This window comes from Ascidia mentula, chromosome 7 (assembly GCF_947561715.1).
Source record: "Ascidia mentula chromosome 7, kaAscMent1.1, whole genome shotgun sequence".
In the NCBI taxonomy this organism is placed as follows: Eukaryota; Metazoa; Chordata; class Ascidiacea; order Phlebobranchia; family Ascidiidae; genus Ascidia; species Ascidia mentula.
In genome coordinates, this window is record NC_138572.1 from 3586917 (window position 1) to 3609750 (window position 22834).

The 22834-nt window shown below is 38.4% G+C and overlaps 2 protein-coding genes across 2 annotated transcripts in view; both read left to right on the forward strand.

Annotated features, from left to right (window-relative positions):
* Positions 1-22834, forward strand: part of LOC145908288 (uncharacterized) — a 52913-nt gene that overhangs the window by 29398 nt on the left and 681 nt on the right. Inside the window, exons 19-47 of the mRNA XM_082995538.1 lie at positions 8746-8828; positions 8900-9113; positions 9291-9431; positions 9495-9670; positions 9839-9966; positions 10116-10248; positions 10519-10619; positions 11010-11202; positions 11390-11486; positions 11558-11634; positions 11836-12058; positions 12146-12283; positions 12516-12653; positions 12784-12900; positions 16633-16755; positions 16930-17052; positions 17143-17268; positions 17440-17562; positions 17923-18048; positions 18349-18471; positions 18670-18792; positions 19146-19268; positions 19595-19720; positions 19783-19902; positions 20358-20483; positions 20905-21039; positions 21319-21444; positions 21759-21902; positions 22272-22397. Coding sequence (XP_082851664.1) covers positions 8746-8828; positions 8900-9113; positions 9291-9431; positions 9495-9670; positions 9839-9966; positions 10116-10248; positions 10519-10619; positions 11010-11202; positions 11390-11486; positions 11558-11634; positions 11836-12058; positions 12146-12283; positions 12516-12653; positions 12784-12900; positions 16633-16755; positions 16930-17052; positions 17143-17268; positions 17440-17562; positions 17923-18048; positions 18349-18471; positions 18670-18792; positions 19146-19268; positions 19595-19720; positions 19783-19902; positions 20358-20483; positions 20905-21039; positions 21319-21444; positions 21759-21902; positions 22272-22397 — 3852 coding nt within the window. The remainder of the gene's footprint in view (positions 1-8745; positions 8829-8899; positions 9114-9290; positions 9432-9494; positions 9671-9838; positions 9967-10115; positions 10249-10518; positions 10620-11009; positions 11203-11389; positions 11487-11557; positions 11635-11835; positions 12059-12145; positions 12284-12515; positions 12654-12783; positions 12901-16632; positions 16756-16929; positions 17053-17142; positions 17269-17439; positions 17563-17922; positions 18049-18348; positions 18472-18669; positions 18793-19145; positions 19269-19594; positions 19721-19782; positions 19903-20357; positions 20484-20904; positions 21040-21318; positions 21445-21758; positions 21903-22271; positions 22398-22834) is intronic.
* On the forward strand, positions 268-2582 carry LOC145908296 (uncharacterized). The gene is made up of 5 exons (XM_082995544.1): positions 268-377; positions 529-620; positions 733-832; positions 1187-1303; positions 2293-2582. The coding sequence occupies exons 1-5, from the start codon at positions 302-304 to the stop codon at positions 2394-2396; spliced, it is 489 nt and encodes a 162-aa protein (XP_082851670.1). The 5' UTR covers positions 268-301; the 3' UTR covers positions 2397-2582.

The window sequence follows — 22834 nt, forward strand, 5'->3', positions numbered from 1 at the left end:
GTGCTTCATCCACTACATCGAACACAAAAGATATCTATTTAGACCACAAGTGATCGTTGTGGGGTCTAAGATATCCGACAGTGGCATAATAGAACAACACCTATTGCATTTATAGTTGTTGTGTAGTGACAGAAAGTTAACAAAAGCAATTTAAGTGCGAGCGACTGCAAGCAGATAAAGCCCGGCAAGTTTCTTACCCTAATAGTCAAAATACTTTGTTAAAATGTATTGTTGTTGTATAAAAAGTCTTGTTGCTGTTGTAGTGTTTCGGTCGTATTGTTACAGGGTCAATATAAAAAGTATGAAATTACTGCACTGTTTATTTGCATTTGCCATTGTTTTGGTCAATGGAGAAGCGAACGAAGATTTTAAACTTGGTAAGAATTTAAATTGTAAGAGAACGCACAAGAATAATACTGTGCTATATTTCCCGTGTGGTATTACACAAGTCAATACGATAACATTTACATCGGTAACCAGAAAAAAAAATTTGGGTAAATGGTTTACTATGTGTAATTTTTTCGACAGGCAATGAATGCCCAAAAGATTGCGGCCCAACTGGGATTTGTGTCTTGGACGCAATGATGGTCGAGCACTGCGTTTGTCAAAGCGTCAAAAGTGTACGTATTTATGAAATAGAGTATTTCAGCATAAAATGCATGTGTAAATCATGTGGCAATGGTGTGTGTGCGTCGTTCCCCATAGTTTAAAAGTAACTTATTGCATGACCAGTGTGTCGCCAAAGAACACAGATCACATACAGTCATGAATAAAAGGAGGCGAGAAGTTGAGCAAACCGGCGAAGCCACTGCGTTCTTTCAGAGAAAAGAAGGTGAGGATCTGTTCCACAACAAACATAAATGTATGTATTATTTTATTTCTGCGAAGAACACCAAATTTTATTAAATAAATTGTTAATTTTCATGCCAAGTTACAGCGCACATGAAACATAAAACGGCATGGGCACCAATAAAACCATAGGGGTTATAAAGTCGTTCCCCATGCAAAAGTGATTTTGTTATGAAGACTTATCGTAAATGCTGCACATAGGATTGCAGCGAATCGTACCGGAAGGTGATGGGGTACGAACTATTGCACGGCTAACACAGATTCCGAAATATGTTTTATTCGGCTGAAAAAAAATACATATTTATACAGAGAAGGTAAAATAGTTCACTGTTTGCAGAGGATTTATGCCGCAAGGACTGTGGGGAAGTTGGAATTTGTGTGTTGGACGCCGCAAGAGCTGAACAATGCGTTTGTGGAGACGGAGCCTTCAAGGACGCGGGAGGAAGATGTCAAAGTAAAACATGATAAAAGTGCACCTAAACAAATCCATCTGGCGACCCCAAACAATGTCATGGTTCGATAACCCCTGACGTATTGACAAAACTTTGAACTTCGCCCGATTTTTTTAACATGAACAATCCTATTTTTCGATGTGAAAATTCGACATAGATTGTTCCTCAGCACAAACGCAAAAAACACATAGATTTTAGCCAATATTATTTCGCGAGGCGGTTATCTGACGCGGAGGCCAGCAAAACCATATGCCAAACGCATACCAGGATATGTTTTCCATTTACATATTACACATCTATATTTTTAAAGTAAATGGGATATTCATTAGAATTGAGGGGTAACTGCTGGGTTAATAAAGTCATTGTTATATGTTAAAGGTCAGGAATCTTAAAAAAGTTCCCCTTTTCACTTTTGAAACTTTATTGCCTTAAAGGAGACGGAGTGAGAATCGTTAATTTTCTTTTAACTAACCATTCATTGCGTCCCAAAACCGATGATGATGATGAAATATAGGCAGGATTACCATATCGTGCCTATTTGTAACACTTGTGCTCATTTTCGATTATCGTGCTACGTTTTCTCATCTAAACATGCTTATTTTTTATCAATTCGGACTGTTATAGTTGTATGGCAAAATTTTAGACGTGCCCATGCCGCAAATTGAAAGGTTATCATCCTTAAATAATTTTCATTCACCTCCAAATCGGCAAAGTGACTGAGTAACCACAAACTTAATCAATTGCGGCACCAGAAAATGGCGTGATTGTTTCCCAGTCAAGCTCGATGGTAGCCATGATTACGCGCTACGCAATAAGCATAGAAGTTTGAAATTGAGTGCAATTGGTAACTTTTTTCTTTGGATGTAGATCTACGTTATTTGCCATCCAGCGCATAAGAATTATCTCCAACTGCTCAGCCGCCCCTTAAGTCAAAGCACAAATTCAGTCATACACGCAAACATCACAGTGTTACATGTTTCTGTACTTACAGGAACAGTGGAAACTTCTGGTCGATGTGCTGGTGGCCAGTCCTTGTATCAACTTCGCACACGTCACAATTCGCTTTATGGATGGTATTGGAAGTTGGAAGCATGATTGTATTTGCAACGTTTCAATAAATGTAACATTTGTGTATATGTTCACACTTAATGGTTTCCAAGTCAACTTGTTATACCAAATTTGGCATGTAACATGTGGCAGTAAAGCGACCCGACTGTACATTTTCATCATTAAATAGGTAGTAACACAAAAGTCCTCTGAATAGTGGACACATTTTTGTAGGCGTACATAATAAACCAGACAGGTTCCTTTGTGTGCGAAGCTGCACCCATTTTTCAGGAAACAAGCGTGGCAGGGTCGCTGGCAATTGTGTTTCGGAAAGTCTGACGGTATATCAGCAGTCAATTGGATGGTAAAACAAGGGATGAATTCAAAATTTTAAAACTAACGTGTAACTAAAACAGGATGACTGGCAGATATTTATCTCTTCGCGAAACTCCTTGTCAACAAAGCGTTTGTTAAAAACGAAAAATCATTTACAACTGATTACAAAATACATCTGTATAAGATAAATGGGAAACTAAATTATATGTAAATTGCCCCTAAACCACAAAAACAGGTTTTCGTCTGCTGGTACAGTAAAAATTCTCCAGGAGGGCCTAACCAGTTACCGGTTTCTTTCATGGCAAATAGCCCATAAAAGGGTGGGTGGCGTAACATTAGGGGATATTTATGCTTTTTTTATTTCAAGTGGGGAAAACGACAAACCCGTACTTGTGTCACCATGAACGTGAAACCGCGACGTAAGTCGAGCATTACTTCGATTTTTAATGATTGTTTAGATTTACAAGTATTGACAAGTTTACAGGGGAGCACCAAAGATCTCATGCCGACCATAACCTCCAGGTTTAAACGTCCGGCATTTACACTAAGGAAGATGTGATTCTGCGCGAAATAAATGCCCAATAATGTGTGTACACATTTTACACATTTTACCATGTATCGTTTCCAGACTAAAATTAACTATAGGTGAATAAGCATGTGTCAGTTCATTTTCGAAGCTTTCTACATGAAATGAACAAAGGGGAACCTTATGTATCTGTATTGACTTGGTTTTTCTTTTAATGAAATGTCTGAATGTATAGGATGCTATAGCACACATGTCGATTTAAATAGAGCATCTGAACGTTGCGCTGCAATCTCTCCGACGTTTAAACAAATTCAGTGAAGCAAGAAGTGTCGCGTGTTTTTTTACAATGGCGCGTTTTCGCGACGACAGTAGAAACACACCCTTGACATTGATTCCCACAAGTAGGGAAGTACCAAAAAGATGTTTTGAGATTTGCAAATCAACCGAAGTAGAAAAAAAAGAAACTTCAACAAAAAAGTACTCGTTGTCACCAGGGCCAGAGGGCCTGGGTAAAAGCGCAGTCCTGGTGTTTCATGTTACGATAGGAGACAGTTAGCGCTAAGTCCCAAGAAAAAATACAGAAAAGAAACATTTTTTCTGTTACATTATTGGTTTTCTAAACTGTGCGCCTGTCGACATTTTCAATAGGCCAGAGCTGTTTGAATACATTGTCAGGTTTATTTGTGAAATAGGGCCATTGGAATGGGAAAAGGCCCAAGACCAACTCTCTCGACATAAAGGGGCGCTGCAGTTTACCAGATGGCTTAAAAAGTTCACCACCGAGCACGGGTCCTGGTGATGGGCCATACGCTGTTGTTAAAAAAATACGTTGTGTGGTTTACGTTTAAATTGTGATGTTAAACCCTATATAAGTCTTGGTGTATGTCAGACGAAATGTCGGAAGAATAACGTAGGTTAATTGATGCCAGAAGAGCAGTCCTGTTTGAATTGTGATTAAAAGTTTGGGAATCATTGATTTACTTACTCTTTTCCAAGTTTTTAGCACAATATATCACAGCTTGTTGGGAGTGGTTTACTGATAGCAATAGATATACCACATACAAAGAATTACTTTAGTAAGATAAAGACACAAAGGGCAAGAATGAGGTTATGTCTTCTGTTTCTTCTCTGTGCTCTTGTGATTAAAGATGGATCTTGCCAGGACCCAAATGCATGTGAGTTTGCGACTAATAAATATATTTCCTAATAGGGATTTTACCGGACCAGCAGACAATAGTATTTATTGGTTATACAACAGTATTAACATTATGTTATTAAAAAGTATACATGCGTTACAATAGTATTAAACTATGTTTTCGGTTTACAGACATTGCTATTTACAACGAAACATCGTCATCTGTAGATCCAGTTACCGGCACAACGATATTTACGTTCACCGGCGTTGGTGTTCAAGCTTACACCAACTTGACTATCGCGAGAAACAATTTATCTCTTGCCACCAACTTTCCAGGTGAGAATTTGTCCCGTTGATGAATTTTGACAAACTTTGTCATTGTTTAATTAAATAATATTTTAGACGTATTTAAAATTATTCAAACTATAAACAATAATTTGTTGCAATACGGTTTAACAAAATACTCGTTAGCTAGTTAAAATAGTGATTAAAAACTTTACAATAATATCATCCAGAAAAGGATTACCCAGCACCAAATTAAACGCCGTTTTTGCTTTTATAAAGTCCCCGTTAACACAGCATGTGAGTACGCCAGTAGCATTTAAATAAGGATTTACAATCATATAGTCGTATCCAACAAGCCATAAAATGTCTCTTGTTGCACAGTTCCCGTCAACACAGCATGTGCTTACGCCAGTAGCAGCGGGCTTGTCACTCCACCTTGTGATCCAGTCGCAACTTGCATGGAAGTAGAGCAGTCAATAATACGATGTGCATGTCCGGCTGGTTACACAGATGCAAGCACCAGTACATCTTACACCGGATTCACAGCAATCGTGCCCACCGGATTAGACTGTAATGGTAAGAGAAGATCTTTCAAAGCAAATAATAGAAACTGTTTAATTGTACATGAACAAAACGAGTCATTTGATGAAAGCTAAATTTATTGATAGTAAAGGTTTTAAATGTGTGGTCGACGAATCTCAGTGTTGTTGGTAAAAAATTTTCGTAAAACCGAAGCAATATGTTCTTGTGTTCAATTGTGGTTACCTTTGGGGTATTTCAAAATTCGTTAGTATGGCATATTAGAAAACATTTTCGTTTTCTCATATTTCATTTTTAAATGTTTTTCCGGTTGTTTATGTGCTTTACTCCCTACAGATTTCGACGAATGTGTTGGGAATTCCACTGTTTGTGGACCCCAGACGGCCAGTTGTAACAACACTATCGGTTCCTATAGTTGTGGATGCAATACTGGGTATTCCCTGTCAACATCAGCACCCCTTATGTGCGAAGGTAAAAATACGAAAGTACCGAAGTCTCTAGCGAACAACAGACTCTATATGACTTATGCGAGACAGAGCCGACAAAAACAGTTTCATGGCCATTGCATTTACCTGGTTTGCCGAGGTGTTATAAGGCAACATAAAGTGCATGTTAAAATCATGTTAATTATTTCAATTGTTAAAGTATCCATGCATGAGCAACAACGCAATTGACCAACTACTGTTTTACTTATAAATGCAGATGTCGACGAATGCACGTTGGCGACCCACAATTGCACAACAAATGGCATTTGCTCGAACTTACCTGGGACCTTCACATGTTCTTGCAGCGCCGGTTACACCGGTAATGGCTTTACAAGCTGTACAGGTTCTGTTCCGTTTTTGTTTTTTTGCAAGCTCTATGACTAAAAAAGGCCGAAAAAATTGCTCTCGTAAGCCTTTAATTGACTAAAGTAACAGTTAAATTACAATACAAAAGTGGCAATATAAATTAATAATTATAATGTCACGGCCATATAATATAACCTCTTGTTACTAGATATCGACGAATGTACGTTAACTGGTTACGATTGCGGAGGAGCGACAGGAACGTGTGTTAACAATTTAGGTTCTTATACGTGCAACTGTAACTCGGGATTTGGGGTGGACACATCTGTCAACCCCTTTCAATGTAACGGTAAGTAGTTTGTCTTTACCATGCAAGCAAAAACGACTTACTTTCATGAAGATATGTTGTTGATTTTATCTTTGAACTGTAGATAAAAACAGAAAAGGTGTTTTTGTCAGTTTAAGAGTGTGTTATAAATTAAGCGTTTATTGGCGGTGTAACATATTTCGTAAAATTCAGCATTTGTTACAGCAATAAAACCGTACAAAGAGCATGTCGGTTAGTCTTTCGTCTGTTCACGGATGGAATCTTTTCTGTGTTGTGGTGTACAGACACATATTTTACTAAAATTAAATTCCAGATATTGACGAGTGCTTGTCTTCACCATGTGATCCCAATGCAGCGTGTGCTAACGTAGTAGGAAGCTTCAGCTGTGCGTGCAACGTTGGTTTCACGGGCAACTGCACAGGTAGGTTCCAGAAGTTTTGGATCTAATCTAGGGAAATAAAAAGTTAATTACAAATTGTCACAGTCAGTTTTCAGTAAGGAAATAAAAATAGTATTGATCGATATTGATTGTAAAGGCGGGTTTGCTTGGTCGTATACACCGCTAGCTCGCAAAACCAACAAAGTGCGCAAATTGCATTAAACATTTCCTAACTTTTTATGCTGGATTTTAGGCAAGGACTACTGTTACCGAATGGTAGTCACTCTGTCAGGATCGGCCTCTCCGACAGCTATTGCCGTGGATAATTATGTAAGACCAAATTTTACATTACGTATTGTATCTGCTGACTTTGCATCACTTTTGTCCTGGTTATCTTTTAACAAATGTAACACTTACCCCGAACTGAGTTTACTGACGATTTGTTTTCTGGTCTGGGGCTTATGAATTGTGCATGTAAAATAGTACTTTAGAACGCAGACAAAAGCAATGTTTTTGCGGGGGCTTTGGTTAGCGAACCCACCTATTGTGTCATGTTTCGTAACTCGCTTTGACTTAATCTAGGAAAAGTGGGCTTAGTCAAAGCTGGCTTCGAAGCCGTTTGTTTATTGTATGACGGATACTTAAAATCATATAGTTTTTCTTTAATAAGCAAGCATGACCAGACTTTTTAAAACAACATACGTTGGAGATGCGCTTTGTGAAAATATGTTTGTGGCACATAAAAATAAAAATTGCAAAATTACAAGATTGCAAAATTATAAGTGTGCGTTTTTTTTAAAGATAACTAACATTTTGGATGAACTGCAAAATTCCACCAGTCTGATATACCTATTAGCAAGCATCTCCTTCGAAACAGCTTTGCCGTCTGGCGGCAACACAGAAGTCATAGCATCGGTTTGCTTTAATGGAACCACGAAGTCTCCAGACGATTTTACAAATTTGCTGCAAAGTCATACTTCAGCGAGCACTGTTGCTTCGCTTCCACTTGTTTCGTTGGATGGTATGTTCAGTGCATTTGTATGCCAAGCCATTTTTGCCGCACATCAAACTTCATAACGTACAATACTGCAACCAAATACATTTATTCTCTTGTATGGTACCTAGCCGTTCGTTGTAATAAGATTTTTAATATACCAGATTACAACGAATGCATGACCAACTATGGAAACTGCTCGAACCTTTCAAACTGTACCAACACCAACGGCTCGTTCTGGTGCCAATGTTACGATTACACAGCAGATCTTTCGCAAAAGAACGGATTCACCATGAATGGATCGGTTTGCGGTTAGTGCGATTTTATTTACTTTTTATATCCACAAATAGCAGCAAACATCACAGCAAAATGGTGTGGTATTTGTTTGTCTTCAATGTAACTCTCCCGACCCGCTTCAATGTAACGGTAAGTAGTTTGTCTTTACCATGCAAGCAAAACCGACTTACTTTCATGAAGATATGTAGTTGAATTTATCTTTGAACTGTTGATGAAAACAGGAAAGGTGTTTTGTCGATTCAAGAGTGTGTTTTATAAATTGGGCGTTTAAACTTATTGTGTAGAATTCAGCATTTGTTACTGCAATAAAATCGTACAATGAGCATGTCGGTTAGTCTTTCGTCTGTTCGCGAATGAAATCTTTTCTGTGTTGTAGTGTATAGAAATACATTTCACTAACTTAATTTTCAGATATCGATAAGTGCTTGTCTTCACCATGTGATCCCAATGCACTGTGTACCAACGCAGTAGGAAGCTTCAGCTGTGCGTGCAATTTTGGTTTCACGGGAAACGGAACATTTTGCATGCGTAAGTGCAATTTTATAAGAACACATCTGAACACAAAGCAATACGGAAAAATACTATTAGACACAAAACTTTGTGTCACAGGCCATCAATAATTCTCAGAACGTATCTAACTGTATTTAGACATAACACTGCAACAGGCAATCGTTGAATAGTTCTACCCTTTACAGTGATTTGTTTTACGCCTACAAAGAGTATTTGAAGGAAATTATTCGCGTCGAAATTCGTGTTAACATAAACCAGCAGTAATCCTTTTTTATTTAGCGTCAACTCTTTACTACGATTATCGGGCGGTGGTTACTGTGCCCATTGCGGTAACTGATCCAACAAGCACCATCGAGCGTACGGTAAGATACGCCGGATTGCAACTAAAATTAACAAATATATCCCCATTGTTACAAGTTGACTGTTGCTTCAGATTGTCGCATTTATCGACAAAATTCAAACTGCAACTTCTCTGAGTTACTCATCAGTAACAGCAACAGTTGAGCGATTGACGAGCGGTGCTTCTTCGGAAATCATTGTGCTTCTTTCGTTTAATGAAACTACAGATTCGAGAGACGACTTCACAGCTCGGGTCATAGCTCACACTGCTTCACTAAATATCAATGGTGTCACGCCCACTGCAGCCGGTAAGACAATTCATAAAGCACTTCCTAATGATGGATGGACGTCAAAATTCACAGGACAAAATCTTTGTGGTAAAAAAATTAAAGTATAATCCCTTTTACAGATCGGAACAAAAAATATGTACAACGATTCTTTTGCTAACTAGTTTGAAATTCACGTCTAAATGGTGTGCAATTTAGATTATGACGAATGCGCGACCAACTATGGAAACTGTTCGACGGCTGCCATTTGCACAAACACCAACGGTGCCTTCAGTTGTGTCTGTAACAGTTCGTATTCTGACGTTTCTACCACACCTGATCTGAACGGCACTAACTGTGGTAAGTTAGCAATGTCTTCTAAACCATAATGCTGAGTACATTTTCACCTTCGTTGTTGTTTAGTTTTGCCTGTAAACATCTCATGTTATTCCGACCGAGTGGAAGTTTGGGCTTTGAAGTCGTTCTTTGTGGAAAACCAGGTCGCAAATGTCAGTTTACTGAGTCTGAACACATGTGGTGGAACTGACGACAATTCCGAATACTGGAAGTTTTCTGGATTATGTAATGGTACTACAGCAGTAAGTATGAAGACGTGTATTACCCACAGAAACCGCACAAGAACAACAACAAAAAGTCTTACGAACAAAACGTTGTGTATAACCTATAGATACGCTTTGGCGTTAAAAATATATGCTAATGCAAGTTATGTGGGGTTCTAGTGATGCTGGTAAATGGTTTTAACATAGGACGATGGCGACAACGTATTCGTATCTTGGAACTTGACGAACTCCGATCCAAGCGCTTCGTATTCTGCAGGTGTCATACTCTCCTATCCGATCACGTGCGTTTACCAGAAAACGGACAAACCAACGTGGTAAACAAAATAACTAAGAAATCTTTGCTTTAATGTCGCTTAACACTGGGGTTTATGAATATTTTTTGCAGAATATAAAAATTGATCCACATAATGTCCATACTTGTAATGCAAACAATTAACCGCCCGTCATTGGTGCATTTTTTTAGCTTGGAGAACAGACCAGGCCAAGAAATTAGTCTTTGTCAGACTGTGAAGTATCAAGCAGATCTGTTTTTTGACGGTAACCTCACAAACCCAGTGTGCGACCCAGTTGAAACAGGCACGACGATTCACTTCAGGGTGAGAAGAGAATACTGCCTACATCTCATCCACTACAATAAAAAACGTCAGATCTATCAACTTTTACAGTTGTAAAACTCCCGTTTACACGTCATCGGTTGTTACTCAAACCATTTAGTGGCAGTTTGGACTGTTTAGTAAGAAACGCTGCTCTAAGTTATTTGAGAGACATATTGCCATAATATACAAATTAGAATTACCTTATTTTCTAGGATTTTTCACCTGAAAAACATTAAAACACCTAAAAAACATTAAAACTTGTTGTTTCAGGTCGGACCCACATCTGCCTTGCCAAGTGACTTCAAGCTTCGAATCCGAGGTGTGACGATATCTGCAGCGGAAGATTCGACCAACAACGTCACGCTATTGGAGTAAGGATGGCCAGATCACAAAACTGGACCACATAACATTGTCTTATATATCTTTCAAATAATATTTACACATAATCTCGTTGTGGCAATTTCATTTAAGATTGCAAACATATTTGTTGTAATAATAAACCTATTACAGGTGTATGTAAATATATTGCCGAAAGAGTTAAAGCCAAACATTCCCGTAAGAATTGCTCACAAGTGGTTACCATTTCCTGGCGATCGCGTCTATACCTGTAATAATGTTGGCAAAGCCAAACAGAAATGAGTTTCACATTCTTGCAACATGCCTGTTACCTGTAATTAGCATAAGAGGTTATCTTTACGTAACAAAATAAACATAATCATAATTACGTATCTTGGGAACCACCTTTGCTCTTTTTTCTGCAGCAATTACTGCCCGTCATCTCCAACGAGTGCAACAGAGATGACTCCGAATACGCTTGTGGTTGTAAGAAACGGCCTGTCTTTCCATTCAACCATTACACTTCAGTCCTTCTTTTTTGGCTCAAGTAAAACTTCAAGAGTGGAGTTTGCAATGGAGCTCTGCGTCGAAACAGGAGGGGTTTCATGCTCACCATCAGTGAGTATTTGCTGTGTTTGCGTCTCACAATTACTCTACAGATCTATAAACTGTAAAATCTGGTGTATAAAAAGCAAACGATTAAAATTCACATTCATCGTGTCTGCTCAGGATCCTACTTGTATAAACAATACAAGCTTGTGTGCGTTCCATGCAAAAACAAGCTTTAAGTGCTTCTCTCTTATAGTGCGCTATTGGAAGGCGACGACGATCAGTCTTAACTGAAATGGAAGGGGAAACTAAACAAGCAGGAAAAGCCATTGCCTTCTTCACAAGAAAACCAGGTAAACTTCGGCTTAAAATTAACATAATATATAAGCTATAAACGTTCGCACCAACCATTTTTGTATTTCAGACATGAATTACTGTTACCGAATGGTAGCTAATGTGACCGGAAATACAGCACCTACAGTTCGTGAAGTGTACAACTATGTAAGTTTATGTTTATTATGTTTTATCACATTGGACCCATTGTTGCGTCCAAAAAGATCATTAGCCCCACTGAAATTTAAGGTTCACAAAGCAAAACCAATGCTTAACCACTGTTGTATGTACGTAGCCTACACACACAACAAAAACTGATTTCTTCTATATCAACCCGCCGCTATGTATTAGACACGTTTTTATTTTTAGGTAAGTGACATTTTAAGTGAAATCCAAAACGCAACAAGTGTGTTTGCTTACACATCAGCAAACATCACGTTCGAAGCAGCGTTGTCAGCAGATACCAATACACACATAATAACATCGATCTGCTTCAATGGGAGTACAAAATCTGCAGACGAATTCACAGATTTGTTGCAAAACCACACAACAACCCTAACTCTTACCTCGCTTCCAGTTATCTCATTGGCTGGTACGTTTTAGACCGTTGCATGGCATTTTTATGTATAGTTAGATGCTAAAAAGTGGTACATGCGTAATAAATTGCATACTACACCAGATTTCAACGAATGTACGACCAACTATGGCAACTGCTCAAATCTCGCAAGTTGCACTAACACCAACGGCTCGTTTACATGCCAGTGCTTCGGTAATACAACGGACAAATCGCAAAATGGACACAATGGAACAATATGTGGTATGTGGTCTCCTGGAGATGAATGACGTCATGCAAAAGTTAAACTTGAACATATATTAATAATGTCATTACTGAAATATTTGTAACTTTAATGCATTGATAAATTAACAAGGTATTTGGTGGGATTACCAATGTATTTAACACCTTAGAGGAATGTAACTTTTGAATAAAGCGGCAACATACCATGTATACCAACTTGGACTCGCTATTGAAAATTTCTTGTTACTTGTAGATATCGACGAATGTGGGTTAGCTGGGTACGATTGTGGAGGATCGACAGGAACATGTGCGAACAATGTGGGTTCATATATGTGCAATTGTAACTCCGGATTTGCAGTCGACTCTTCTGTCGACCCTTTTCAATGCATTGGTAAGTACCTTGACCAAACCGACACGGGGTTACTTGCTCTGTTGGACACGTTACGTGGCAAGTAACGTATTGCATAGAACTTCAATGTTATACCATATACCTCAGCATTCCAAGACTTTTTACATTTCAGATATCGACGAATGCTTAACTTCACCTTGCGATCTCAATGCAGCTTGTGCCAATGTAATAGGAAGCTTCAGCTGTGCGTGCAATGTTGGTTTTATGGGAAACGGAACCAATTGCACAGGTATATGTTCCTCAAGCCTGTTTCAAATACAATCCTTGCTTTAAACCTAGCATACAGGGTTAAAACGGGTATTTGAAAAAATTGTTTTAAAAACAACATAAAAGGGCTTCAAAATAGTAAAGAAAAATAGAATTATTAGGCTAAATAGGAGCTGAAGCTAAAGAGAAAGGCTTTGGTAAGTAAATGCTACTTATATCGCAATCGTAAATTTAAAAAATAGCATAAAAATTGGAAATGACTCCACGGAATGTCAGAAACATAAATGCAAGGTCATAAAAGAAAAGAGGAAAAAAGCAAGAGAAGAAAAAGAGAATTTCCTGAAACAAGCTACAGGAAATCAATGGTTGTAAGCAGCACGATTAGGCTACTCAAATATTGATTATTTAACTAATCTTGATAACTAATGACAAATCAATAGATAATATATAATATTACCATATTTATAACAGATCTGTTAATTTTGCTATGAGTTTTGAAGTGCATTTCCAGATCTATAAAAGAAAAAAGTTAGGAATATAACAAACTGATAAAAATGGCCGCTGTGGCGTTGCTCTTTCCATAAAACAAACCTGAAGATTTAAAATTTACGCTCTTCAACACCCCAATGAAACAAGCACGTGAATCCAGGTAAAAGTTTTTGTTTCAGCCTAATTTCTATCACGCGATTTTTCACCGTGAATATGATATGTATCATTTATGCCACGTTAATGCAGTGTAGTGATGAATGCCGGGGAAGCCCCCGCATGATGCTGTTGTACGCACGGAAAATTTCAGTAAAATACATGTTTACAAATAGTAATCGCAAATCTATAGCAACACCACCATCAACACAGTGACGTCACTGACCAACTATTGCGTAAAGCCTCATACCAAAGTACGATGTGCTTTGAAAGTCGTTGAGCTGTGGGGTTAATTGGTTCGTATAATTCCGTAATGAGCAAAGGTGTTGTTTTGTTAACTTGGGTGGGGCGAACGAGAATCTAGTTCCAGTGTTCGAGGAAGTGAAAACGACAGACGTTTGCCGGTAACATAGAACCGAGAATTTTAACATGCTTCGGCATATTATTGTTGTTGCAATTGTTTGTGCGACATTTACTGTGGCTGAGGTGAATCGTGATGCAGGTATGTGGACAGTAAGACGAACAAAGTGGGTTGTAAGGTTGAAACAAGTACCTAAACTCTTAGCATGAAAAATAACTTTGAGTAAATTATCAAAGGCAAGGTCTGGTGGTCGGTTTCTAAAGTTATTGATAGAGTAGAATATATAGCTAATATATAACAAGTAATAGGGCCAAGTAATGTTTAACAAATTATCTGTTTGTACACTTCTACTTTACATAATGAACATATCCTTCAGGTCGTAAGAAAGTTGTACTTGGCACTCGGATACTCAAACAGTAATATTGAAAGTAACTTTTATAACTTACAATTATTCTTTTGGACAGTGTTCGTCGTCTATAACGTCCTGAGTAAACTCCCGCCTGCCGACGGAGACGGAACACTGATCGAGTTTGTCTCCTCAGTGCAATTCGCTGCGTACCACAATCTTACTGTCGCTACCACAGCCAGGACCAGATTACTTTCGGAAACCAATCAAGTTGGAAGTAACAACTGTTTTGTGCCTCCTATGTCCGATTTAAACCTAAAGATTACAACATAATGTTGCAATATTTGAGCAATTGATATGTACAAGAAGATAGTTAACTTTAGATTATTTCACTATTTGTTTACAGTCAATCAAACGTGTTCGACGAGCGACATTCCTTGCCACGCAAATGCCAACTGCACAGACCTTGGAGAGTCATTAATACGCTGCCAGTGCCTGGGAGGGTACGACCAAACAGCAAGCACTGAAACATTTCGACCTGATAATGTAGTGATACCAGACGGAACAAACTGTCCAGGTGGAACTATTTGAGTAATTAACCACAAAATAGTAGTGTGGCAAACTTATAAACATAGAACTTATTACATATTTATGTATATACCTTTTTACTTAGTAGAATAGCTGAACGTTTCGTTACCTTATGTTGACTGGTTATCGACAAATTTAAGTATCTATTCGCAGACATTGACGAATGCATAGACCCCATCGCCTGCGGGGCACAAACTGACGGGTGCACGAATTCTCCAGGTTCGTACACGTGTACGTGCAAACGAGGGTACCAACTGTCACAAGCAAAAATCTGTGAAGGTAAGATATTTATAATAACTGTCAGAAGTTGCTCTAAAGAAGCAGAAACTAGGCAGTGTGTTCTTTAAAATATGAATACAGACATATAGGCACATACTTCTGCGTTACAAACACTGCCTGAAGTTTGAATTCGCGTAGCCTAACAATACAAATATGACTGCTAGTAATTATATATACATACCATCCATCACGTATTATACATATAAAAACATGTAAATATTTTTCGTCTTTAAAATTTTCCAAACAATAAAAATGCAAAACAAACTACTTGCTGCATGCACATCCCATGCTTTCGTTATGTCACCAATAAATAAAGGAACAAATCTCTTTGAAACCTTTAAATGCACCTTTTGTCTCCAGCAACCTGATTATGCCTTTGAATTGAAACATATCTGAGTATACGTTTATTCAAAAACACCTTCTGCATGAAAAAATCTTGTCATTAGTGCAACCCTGCATAACTGAAGCCATTTGTGTGTTATCTCATTCGACAAGCACAAAGGCGCGTGCGACGTAACTATTTGAAACTGAAATAAGAAAAAAAGGCAATCCAAGAGACATACGAACCCGACAGAACTTTGCCTAATTACTGCGCAGCGTTTTGGTTTTGGAGTGAAGAAGATATAAATGCCAATTGTGTGCAATGTACATTAATGCTTCCCTGTTATACACAGACGTTAACGAGTGCAATAACGCGACGCTGAATACCTGTCATAGCTTAGCAAACTGCGGTAATACTGATGGAAGTTTCTTTTGTACGTGCTTGGATGGTCATACTGGAAATGGAACTTATTGTGAAGGTAATTTAAGTAACCACAAAACTTGCGAGATAATGGTTAATGAGCTGGTTTTTACGCATGTAGTGTTGTATTTACCTAACCGGCGTAAATTTACGTGTCTACTAATTGATTACAGTATAAAGAACCTTTTTGTAGAACTTAATGAGTGCCATGCATTGGGATACACTTGTGGGCTTCATGGAAGTTGTGTGAATACTAACGCTTCATATACTTGTGCGTGTGACAGTGGTTATACCATTGATGAAACATCATCACCATTGACGTGTGTGGGTATGTTAAATGTTGATATAACTGTAATAGTAGCCAGTGGCAGAGATACGTGCAAATTATTGGGTGAGGGACGACCACGAAGTAAGAATACTTGTTTTTGTTTCCTAAGTGTCTAATTGTAAGAAAAAACATTACAAAATATTTTTTTGGGGGGAATATATTTACGTCCCCATGGACTAAAAGATTGGGCGCCCCCTGGATTTTAGGCCATCATGGTAATCCCCTAGATTTGCAAAACATTTTTTCTCGAAAGATGGAAGTATGATAAAATGATTATACGACAGTACAAAATATTTTCCTTATATTGTTGGATCAACGAAAATTGCAACATTTTTTTAAAAATACTGAATAGACATGCCAAAAGCTTTAAGTTTGCAAAATGGCATTGTGATGTTGCAAACGTTTTTAAATCCATGTCGTGTTCATCTTCAAGTGCAAATTTTTAAATTGAAAGCTGTATTTTTTTAGATTTGGATGAATGTGCAACTGGCTCAAATAACTGTTCAAACTTAGCGATTTGCGTTAATATTGGCGGTACATTCAACTGCAACTGTATGAGCGGGTACTCAGGAAACGGAGTAAGCTGTACAGGTAGGCCTACCTTATTAAATAAGTTTGTGAGCCAGTTTAAACATTTCTCAACGAAATGCACAAATGGTATATTTTTAACAATGCTGTTCTTATCAGTTCTATAGTGCTATCAACAATATGTGTATTGCTAGAATATACGTTAACCGTTGCCCAACAATATATATTTTTTTTCAGACGTGGATGAATGCGCACTTGCTACCAACAATTGTAGTGTCAACGCCGATTGCACAAATACAATTGGATCCTTTAACTGTTCTTGTATGTCCGGTTATGCGGGGGACGGAGTAAATTGTGCAGGTAAATCATCTTTCCAAGCTGATTTTTGACAGCCTCACAACTCAGACCAATTAGCCTTATACACTCAGTTAATTTTATATCTTCCTACAGACAATAACGAATGTACTGATGGCACTGACAACTGCAACCACGTGGACGGTACTTGTGGCAACACACAAGGTAGTTTTATATGCTCATGCAACGCAGGCTTCACCGGAGATGGAATTACGTGCACAGGTGGGTTTAAATACCACGCATTGATGCAAGCAAGCGTGTCCACAGTTTTCGTCGATTCAAACCTAGTTTTGGAATAAAAATAATTACCTGCGTGAAGAGTAGACGTAGCGTACACAAAAAAATGAAATAATGAAAGCGTTTTTAACTTTTGTATGTATCAATGATTTACAGACGTTGAAGAATGCCTGACGTCCGTCGACAATTGCAACAGTTTCGCCACATGCACCAATGTGGTTGGAAGCTTTTCGTGTGTCTGTAACACTGGGTTTTCAGGAAACGGAGTAAACTGCGAAGGTATTCTCGGTTCTCAGCTGCATGTAGCTCGTTTAATTAATAGTACTGATGATGAACGCAGTTAGTGTTCAAAACGTCTGCTCTATTTAAAATGATCAATAACATATTAGCTTTGGCTTTCCTATTCGAAGTAATCCAAGTATTTTTGCACCCAAGTATGCGCCTCACGTTTACGTACTATCTTGCATCCAAATGTAAACTCAATGTCACTTTGGTTTGCTTTTTAACTTTGCGTACGTTTTAGATGTCATTCCACGGAGCCCAATGCACATAAAATATTTTGTGGCTAATGTAAACATTTAACAGTAATCGAAAAATTTCAAATCCAATCGTAAAAATTAATATACAAAATTCACGCAGATATCAATGAGTGTACGACTGGTGCTCATAACTGTGACGCATCTAATGGTGTGTGCATAAACATCAACGGATCGTTCTCTTGCGCCTGCAAAACCGGGTACACTGGCAATGGAACCGTATGCAGAGGTTGGTCCAGCGTAAAGCATTGCATATATCTGTTGTTTGTAACTTTCTTGACCATAATTGGTTAACGCATTTTTTGCAATGTGGTATGAGACAAACTCTATGTCCAATCGCGTCGAGAAAGCAAAGTTCGATAAATTAAACTTGATTGTGAACTGAACTCATTATAAGCTGGGCGTGACCAGTTAGTCAATTTGCGACTTAATTTTGGGAACTGCTGGACTTCAAATAAAAATGCGTTAGTAAACGCTGCACTTATGTTGGTTTTAATTTACTTGACGCCTATGCACTATACGCTTCTAGATATCTTGGAATGCAGCACTGGATCGCATAACTGCAGTGAAAACGCTTTGTGTACCAACCAGGATGGTGGTTTCACATGCTCCTGTCTTTCGGGCTATACCGGCGATGGATTCAGCTGTCAAAGTAACACAGAATTGATTCATGGACAGTTTGTGGCGCCTTTTCTTTGTTGGTTGGGCTGCCGAATATTATACAACATAACACGATACAGTACCAAAAGTTTCAAGCATAAGTGACTTTTTAAAAATAGGCCGTTTAATGTACAGCAAACCTGTTCATTTAAGTGCTTACAATCGTTGTATTTTTTTATGTAATTAACAGATATAAACGAGTGTACGAACAACTTACACGATTGCCATGTTGATGCCGATTGTATCGATGAACAAGGTAGTTTTCAGTGTACTTGCAAAAGTGGGTACATCGGAGACGGAAGGAATTGTACTGGTAAGCGTGCAATTTATATGTTTATGATATCCCATACTTAAATAAGGCGTTATAGGCTATATGTGCAAGGGATTCACAACGCATGAGGTATATAGGATGGTTTTCCTAGTCATAAATGGGTTGTAGGTCCTTTGTGTGCCGCTTTACGGCTAGCTAAAAAGTTAATTAGCACATCTGACAAGTGGCAATCACCATTAGTAACAGCGTATGTCGTAGTGATGTTTTGTGTTAATCCTGCGTTGTAGATTCATCATTTCAAACCAGCTTTTGTTTCTCTCGCAGAATTTTTCGCTCAGTTTTTTTTATTCCAAGTTGAGACTCTTTCCATGCTTATAAAGATCTTTTGTTTCAAGATATCGACGAATGCCTGACGAGCACAGACAACTGTGATGAAACATCAACATGCCAGAATCAAATCCCAGGATTCCAGTGCTTATGTTTAAGCGGCTTTGCTTGGAACGGAACAACTTGTGAACGTAAGGCCAGTCTATAAAATGACGTCAAACCGCCTTTGTGTTGGTCTCGGTATGCGTTCCTTAACAACATTCTGGGCTCAATGATTTTGAATGGCTTGATTCTAGTATTACAATGGTAAAGCGATCCCTGTATGTAATAATGTGTGAGGTTTGGTGCAATGTTTAGAATATCGCTGTGTCCAGAAACCATGGACAAACAGAGAAAGTTATAAATGTACATATTACAAGAAAAATACGTCCTTATTACCTTTTCAAAACATGATCTTGGTTTGAAGCAGCGCCACATGTCTTCGTAGAATAATACCTGACCGATATTGCCTGTGTAGAAATAAACGAATGCGACCAACCAGCTTTGAATGACTGCGACACCAACTCTGAATGCACTGACACACACGGAAGCTATTACTGCACCTGCAGTACTGGATATTCAGGAAACGGTTCCCTATGTGAAGGTGACATTTACACTTACCATTTGCCTATGCATGATGCAAATAATGACCAATATGTCTTGCAGACATCGACGAATGTGCTTTGTTTTCTTCATGTGATCGCAACGCAGTTTGCACCAACACTGGCGGAAGTTTTGCTTGTGATTGCATGAACGGATACCATGGCAACGGATCAGTCTGCGCAGGTAAGGGTACAGTATTAGGCAACCTTGTGTGGCGAAACTTTTAACACTGGTTGACCGATAAACGGACTGTTGCGTATTTATGACGTTTAGAATGTTTTACTTCCTCGTTGGGTTGTCTTCGCTCGAACAATTTGAACCTTGCCCTTAGGCCTGTTGGCTTTCAAAGGCCTGATTTTAGCTTGTATGTTGTGCCAAAACCTTTAGCCAATGAAACACCAAATCTCAACAATCGCAAATCTAAATGTTCCTGTCTTTATAGTGGTGGTGTGGATGTTAAACTAGAAGAATAACCAACAAAACTTCAAACAACAGAAACAATCGAATTAAATTTTAAGTACCCAACATCCAAAATGCCACGATAAACCACATATTTCATGAAATGCGTGCGGGATCTAATCACAGCCATTGACATTTACTGTGGTAACATTTTCTAAATATGTAGTATTCTTTTGCAGATGTAAATGAGTGCAGTAGTGATACACACGATTGTAGTACGGACGCTGATTGTCTTAATTATCCCGGAGGTTTCTTCTGCCGCTGCAAACACCCCGGCTTCGGTGGCAATGGCACCAACTGTGCAGGTAACTGCATGGCATAGATTTCGCATCGTTATGTTCCCTTGTGAATACTGTAATTTTATGGCCAAATTGATATGTGTGAAGAAGGTGTATTACACACATTAAATACTCCCAATTCAACACATATACAGAAAACGTCAACAAACGCAATTCTCGAAAATGTTCACACGTATATTCGAATTGTGTTCGAATGTGGTCAAAGGGCTCAAAATATAGTTCACTCCGAAAGATTAAATTAAATTATTCTGCTTTATCCTCTTGCTGCGGTTGCTTTATACAAGAGGGGTCCAGTATATAAAGAAAATAGCATATTGTGGTCAAATGTACCCAAACATTTAACTTCATCACAATTTGAGTGTCGTGAAATAAGTTCAAACTTACACAGAGGCTTTAACGCATTTCCAAAGATTACCTTCAATTTTAGCCGTCTTTTCTGAATGTCCAACATCTGCACCAGTCACAACACCGGCTCCCACATGCCATGAAAACGCATCCAGTAATGGAGTGGATGGATGTGTATGCGATCAGGGTTTTACTGGAGATGGATTTTCGTGTATAGGTGACAGTTTGCGTTTGACTCTTGTCTGATCAACACTTTAAGCCTACGGCAGTTCTTTAACATATAAGTGGCATTTTGACTAATTTACTTCTGTGCAAAATACATGGAGCGTACTATTTTGAATAAGAAATCCAAAGCTAAGAATGTTTAATGATACGTTGAGCAGACGTTTCTAACACATCTGTTTACATTGTCTTAATTCGTTATCCAGAATTCAGGCTTTTAAAAGTGGTGTTGTTGGTCGTTGGTTGCAGTTTGATACTGACATTTTTACGACAGATATCGACGAATGCACTTCAAATACGCATAACTGTGATGCAAACGCAGCTTGTACAAACCACTACGGAAACTTCTCTTGCCGATGTAACCACCCTGGATTTAGTGGTGATGGAACCACTTGTACAGGTAAATAAGTAAACCCTGAAAATTCGTAAAACAATGGATTTACGCGAGCCGGTAGCACTATCGGTTACCAAGCAGTTTGTTTGGACGTAGTCTGCTCCACGGTGGTCGTCTCTGTTGTTTGGTACTTAGTATAAGGTACCCAACGGATCGACGGTGATCGAAAGGTACCACAAAGTGTAAATCTGTGTGCCAGCTAGTGTCAAAGCTAGCGCAGTGCCACTGTCAACAGCTGCACTGAGGAATGGCTTTTAATTCATCCACTTTAAATTTTCCCATTACTTCGCTGCATTTGACTTTTAAATTTTCCTTTGCAGTTGTCTTTACTGAATGTCCTACTGCTGCTGCTGTGACCACGTCTGCCCCTGCGTGCCATGACAACGCCGGTGTTGCTATTAGCAACGGTGTGGAAGGGTGTGTGTGCAACCAAGGATTTACTGGTGATGGGTCTTCGTGTACAGGTATTCATTCGCACAACAAGTTTACCACAAATACACATTGCTTTGCATAAAAAAAACTCGGGAAATGATTTTATTCATAAAGGCAAAAATGCAATTGATTCTGTTCTAACAAATTAGAACTAATACATTTGTAATTAAAAGCTCTTCTGGCAAAAGAAAAACTTGTTTGTTCAACGTTTCGGTTGTTCTACAACAAACCTTCATCAGGATAATGAAGTAAAAACGCCCACACGGTGATAAATTTTTCTTTTGCCAGAAGAGCTTTTAATTACAAATAGTATGCCTGGCAGCGTTAGCAACAAACTAGAACTAATTCATTATTAAAATTGGTTGAAATGTTGTTTGCCTATCGATTAGTGTTTTTTCTAGACATCAACGAATGTGCTTCCAATACACATAATTGTGATGCAAATGCAACATGCACAAACCACTTGGGAAGTCACTCATGTCGTTGTATTTATCCCGGATTCGCTGGTAACGGCACGTGGTGTACAGGTAAATATATCTTGCCAAATAGTAGAACATTATCTCAACCAATTAAGGCACGGATAAAAAATATTTTTTTCTCCCGGATTCCAAGTATGCGGAAAACCATTGATTACGCGTTTAAACGACATTTGATAAAAAAAATATGGCCATTAAAGGGCATACCAATTTTTTTCTTGCTGGCAGCCCAGCGAGAAGTAAGTGCTTCTCAGGTTATCACTTCTCTATAGGTTGTGGCATGAGTTACAATAAAAACATTAGGGAGGTCCGTGCTAGCTGACTATGTTCAAGAATCACAACGTCCATATAGTCTGTTGCACTGGATGGTAAAGGATTGTTACCGTACTAGAAAACGCATATCGAAGCACAACAACATGCTATTATATAGTGTATAATGGACTTGTCACCTTTACATTACCCGAGCTTTAACGTATAAGATCTAATGA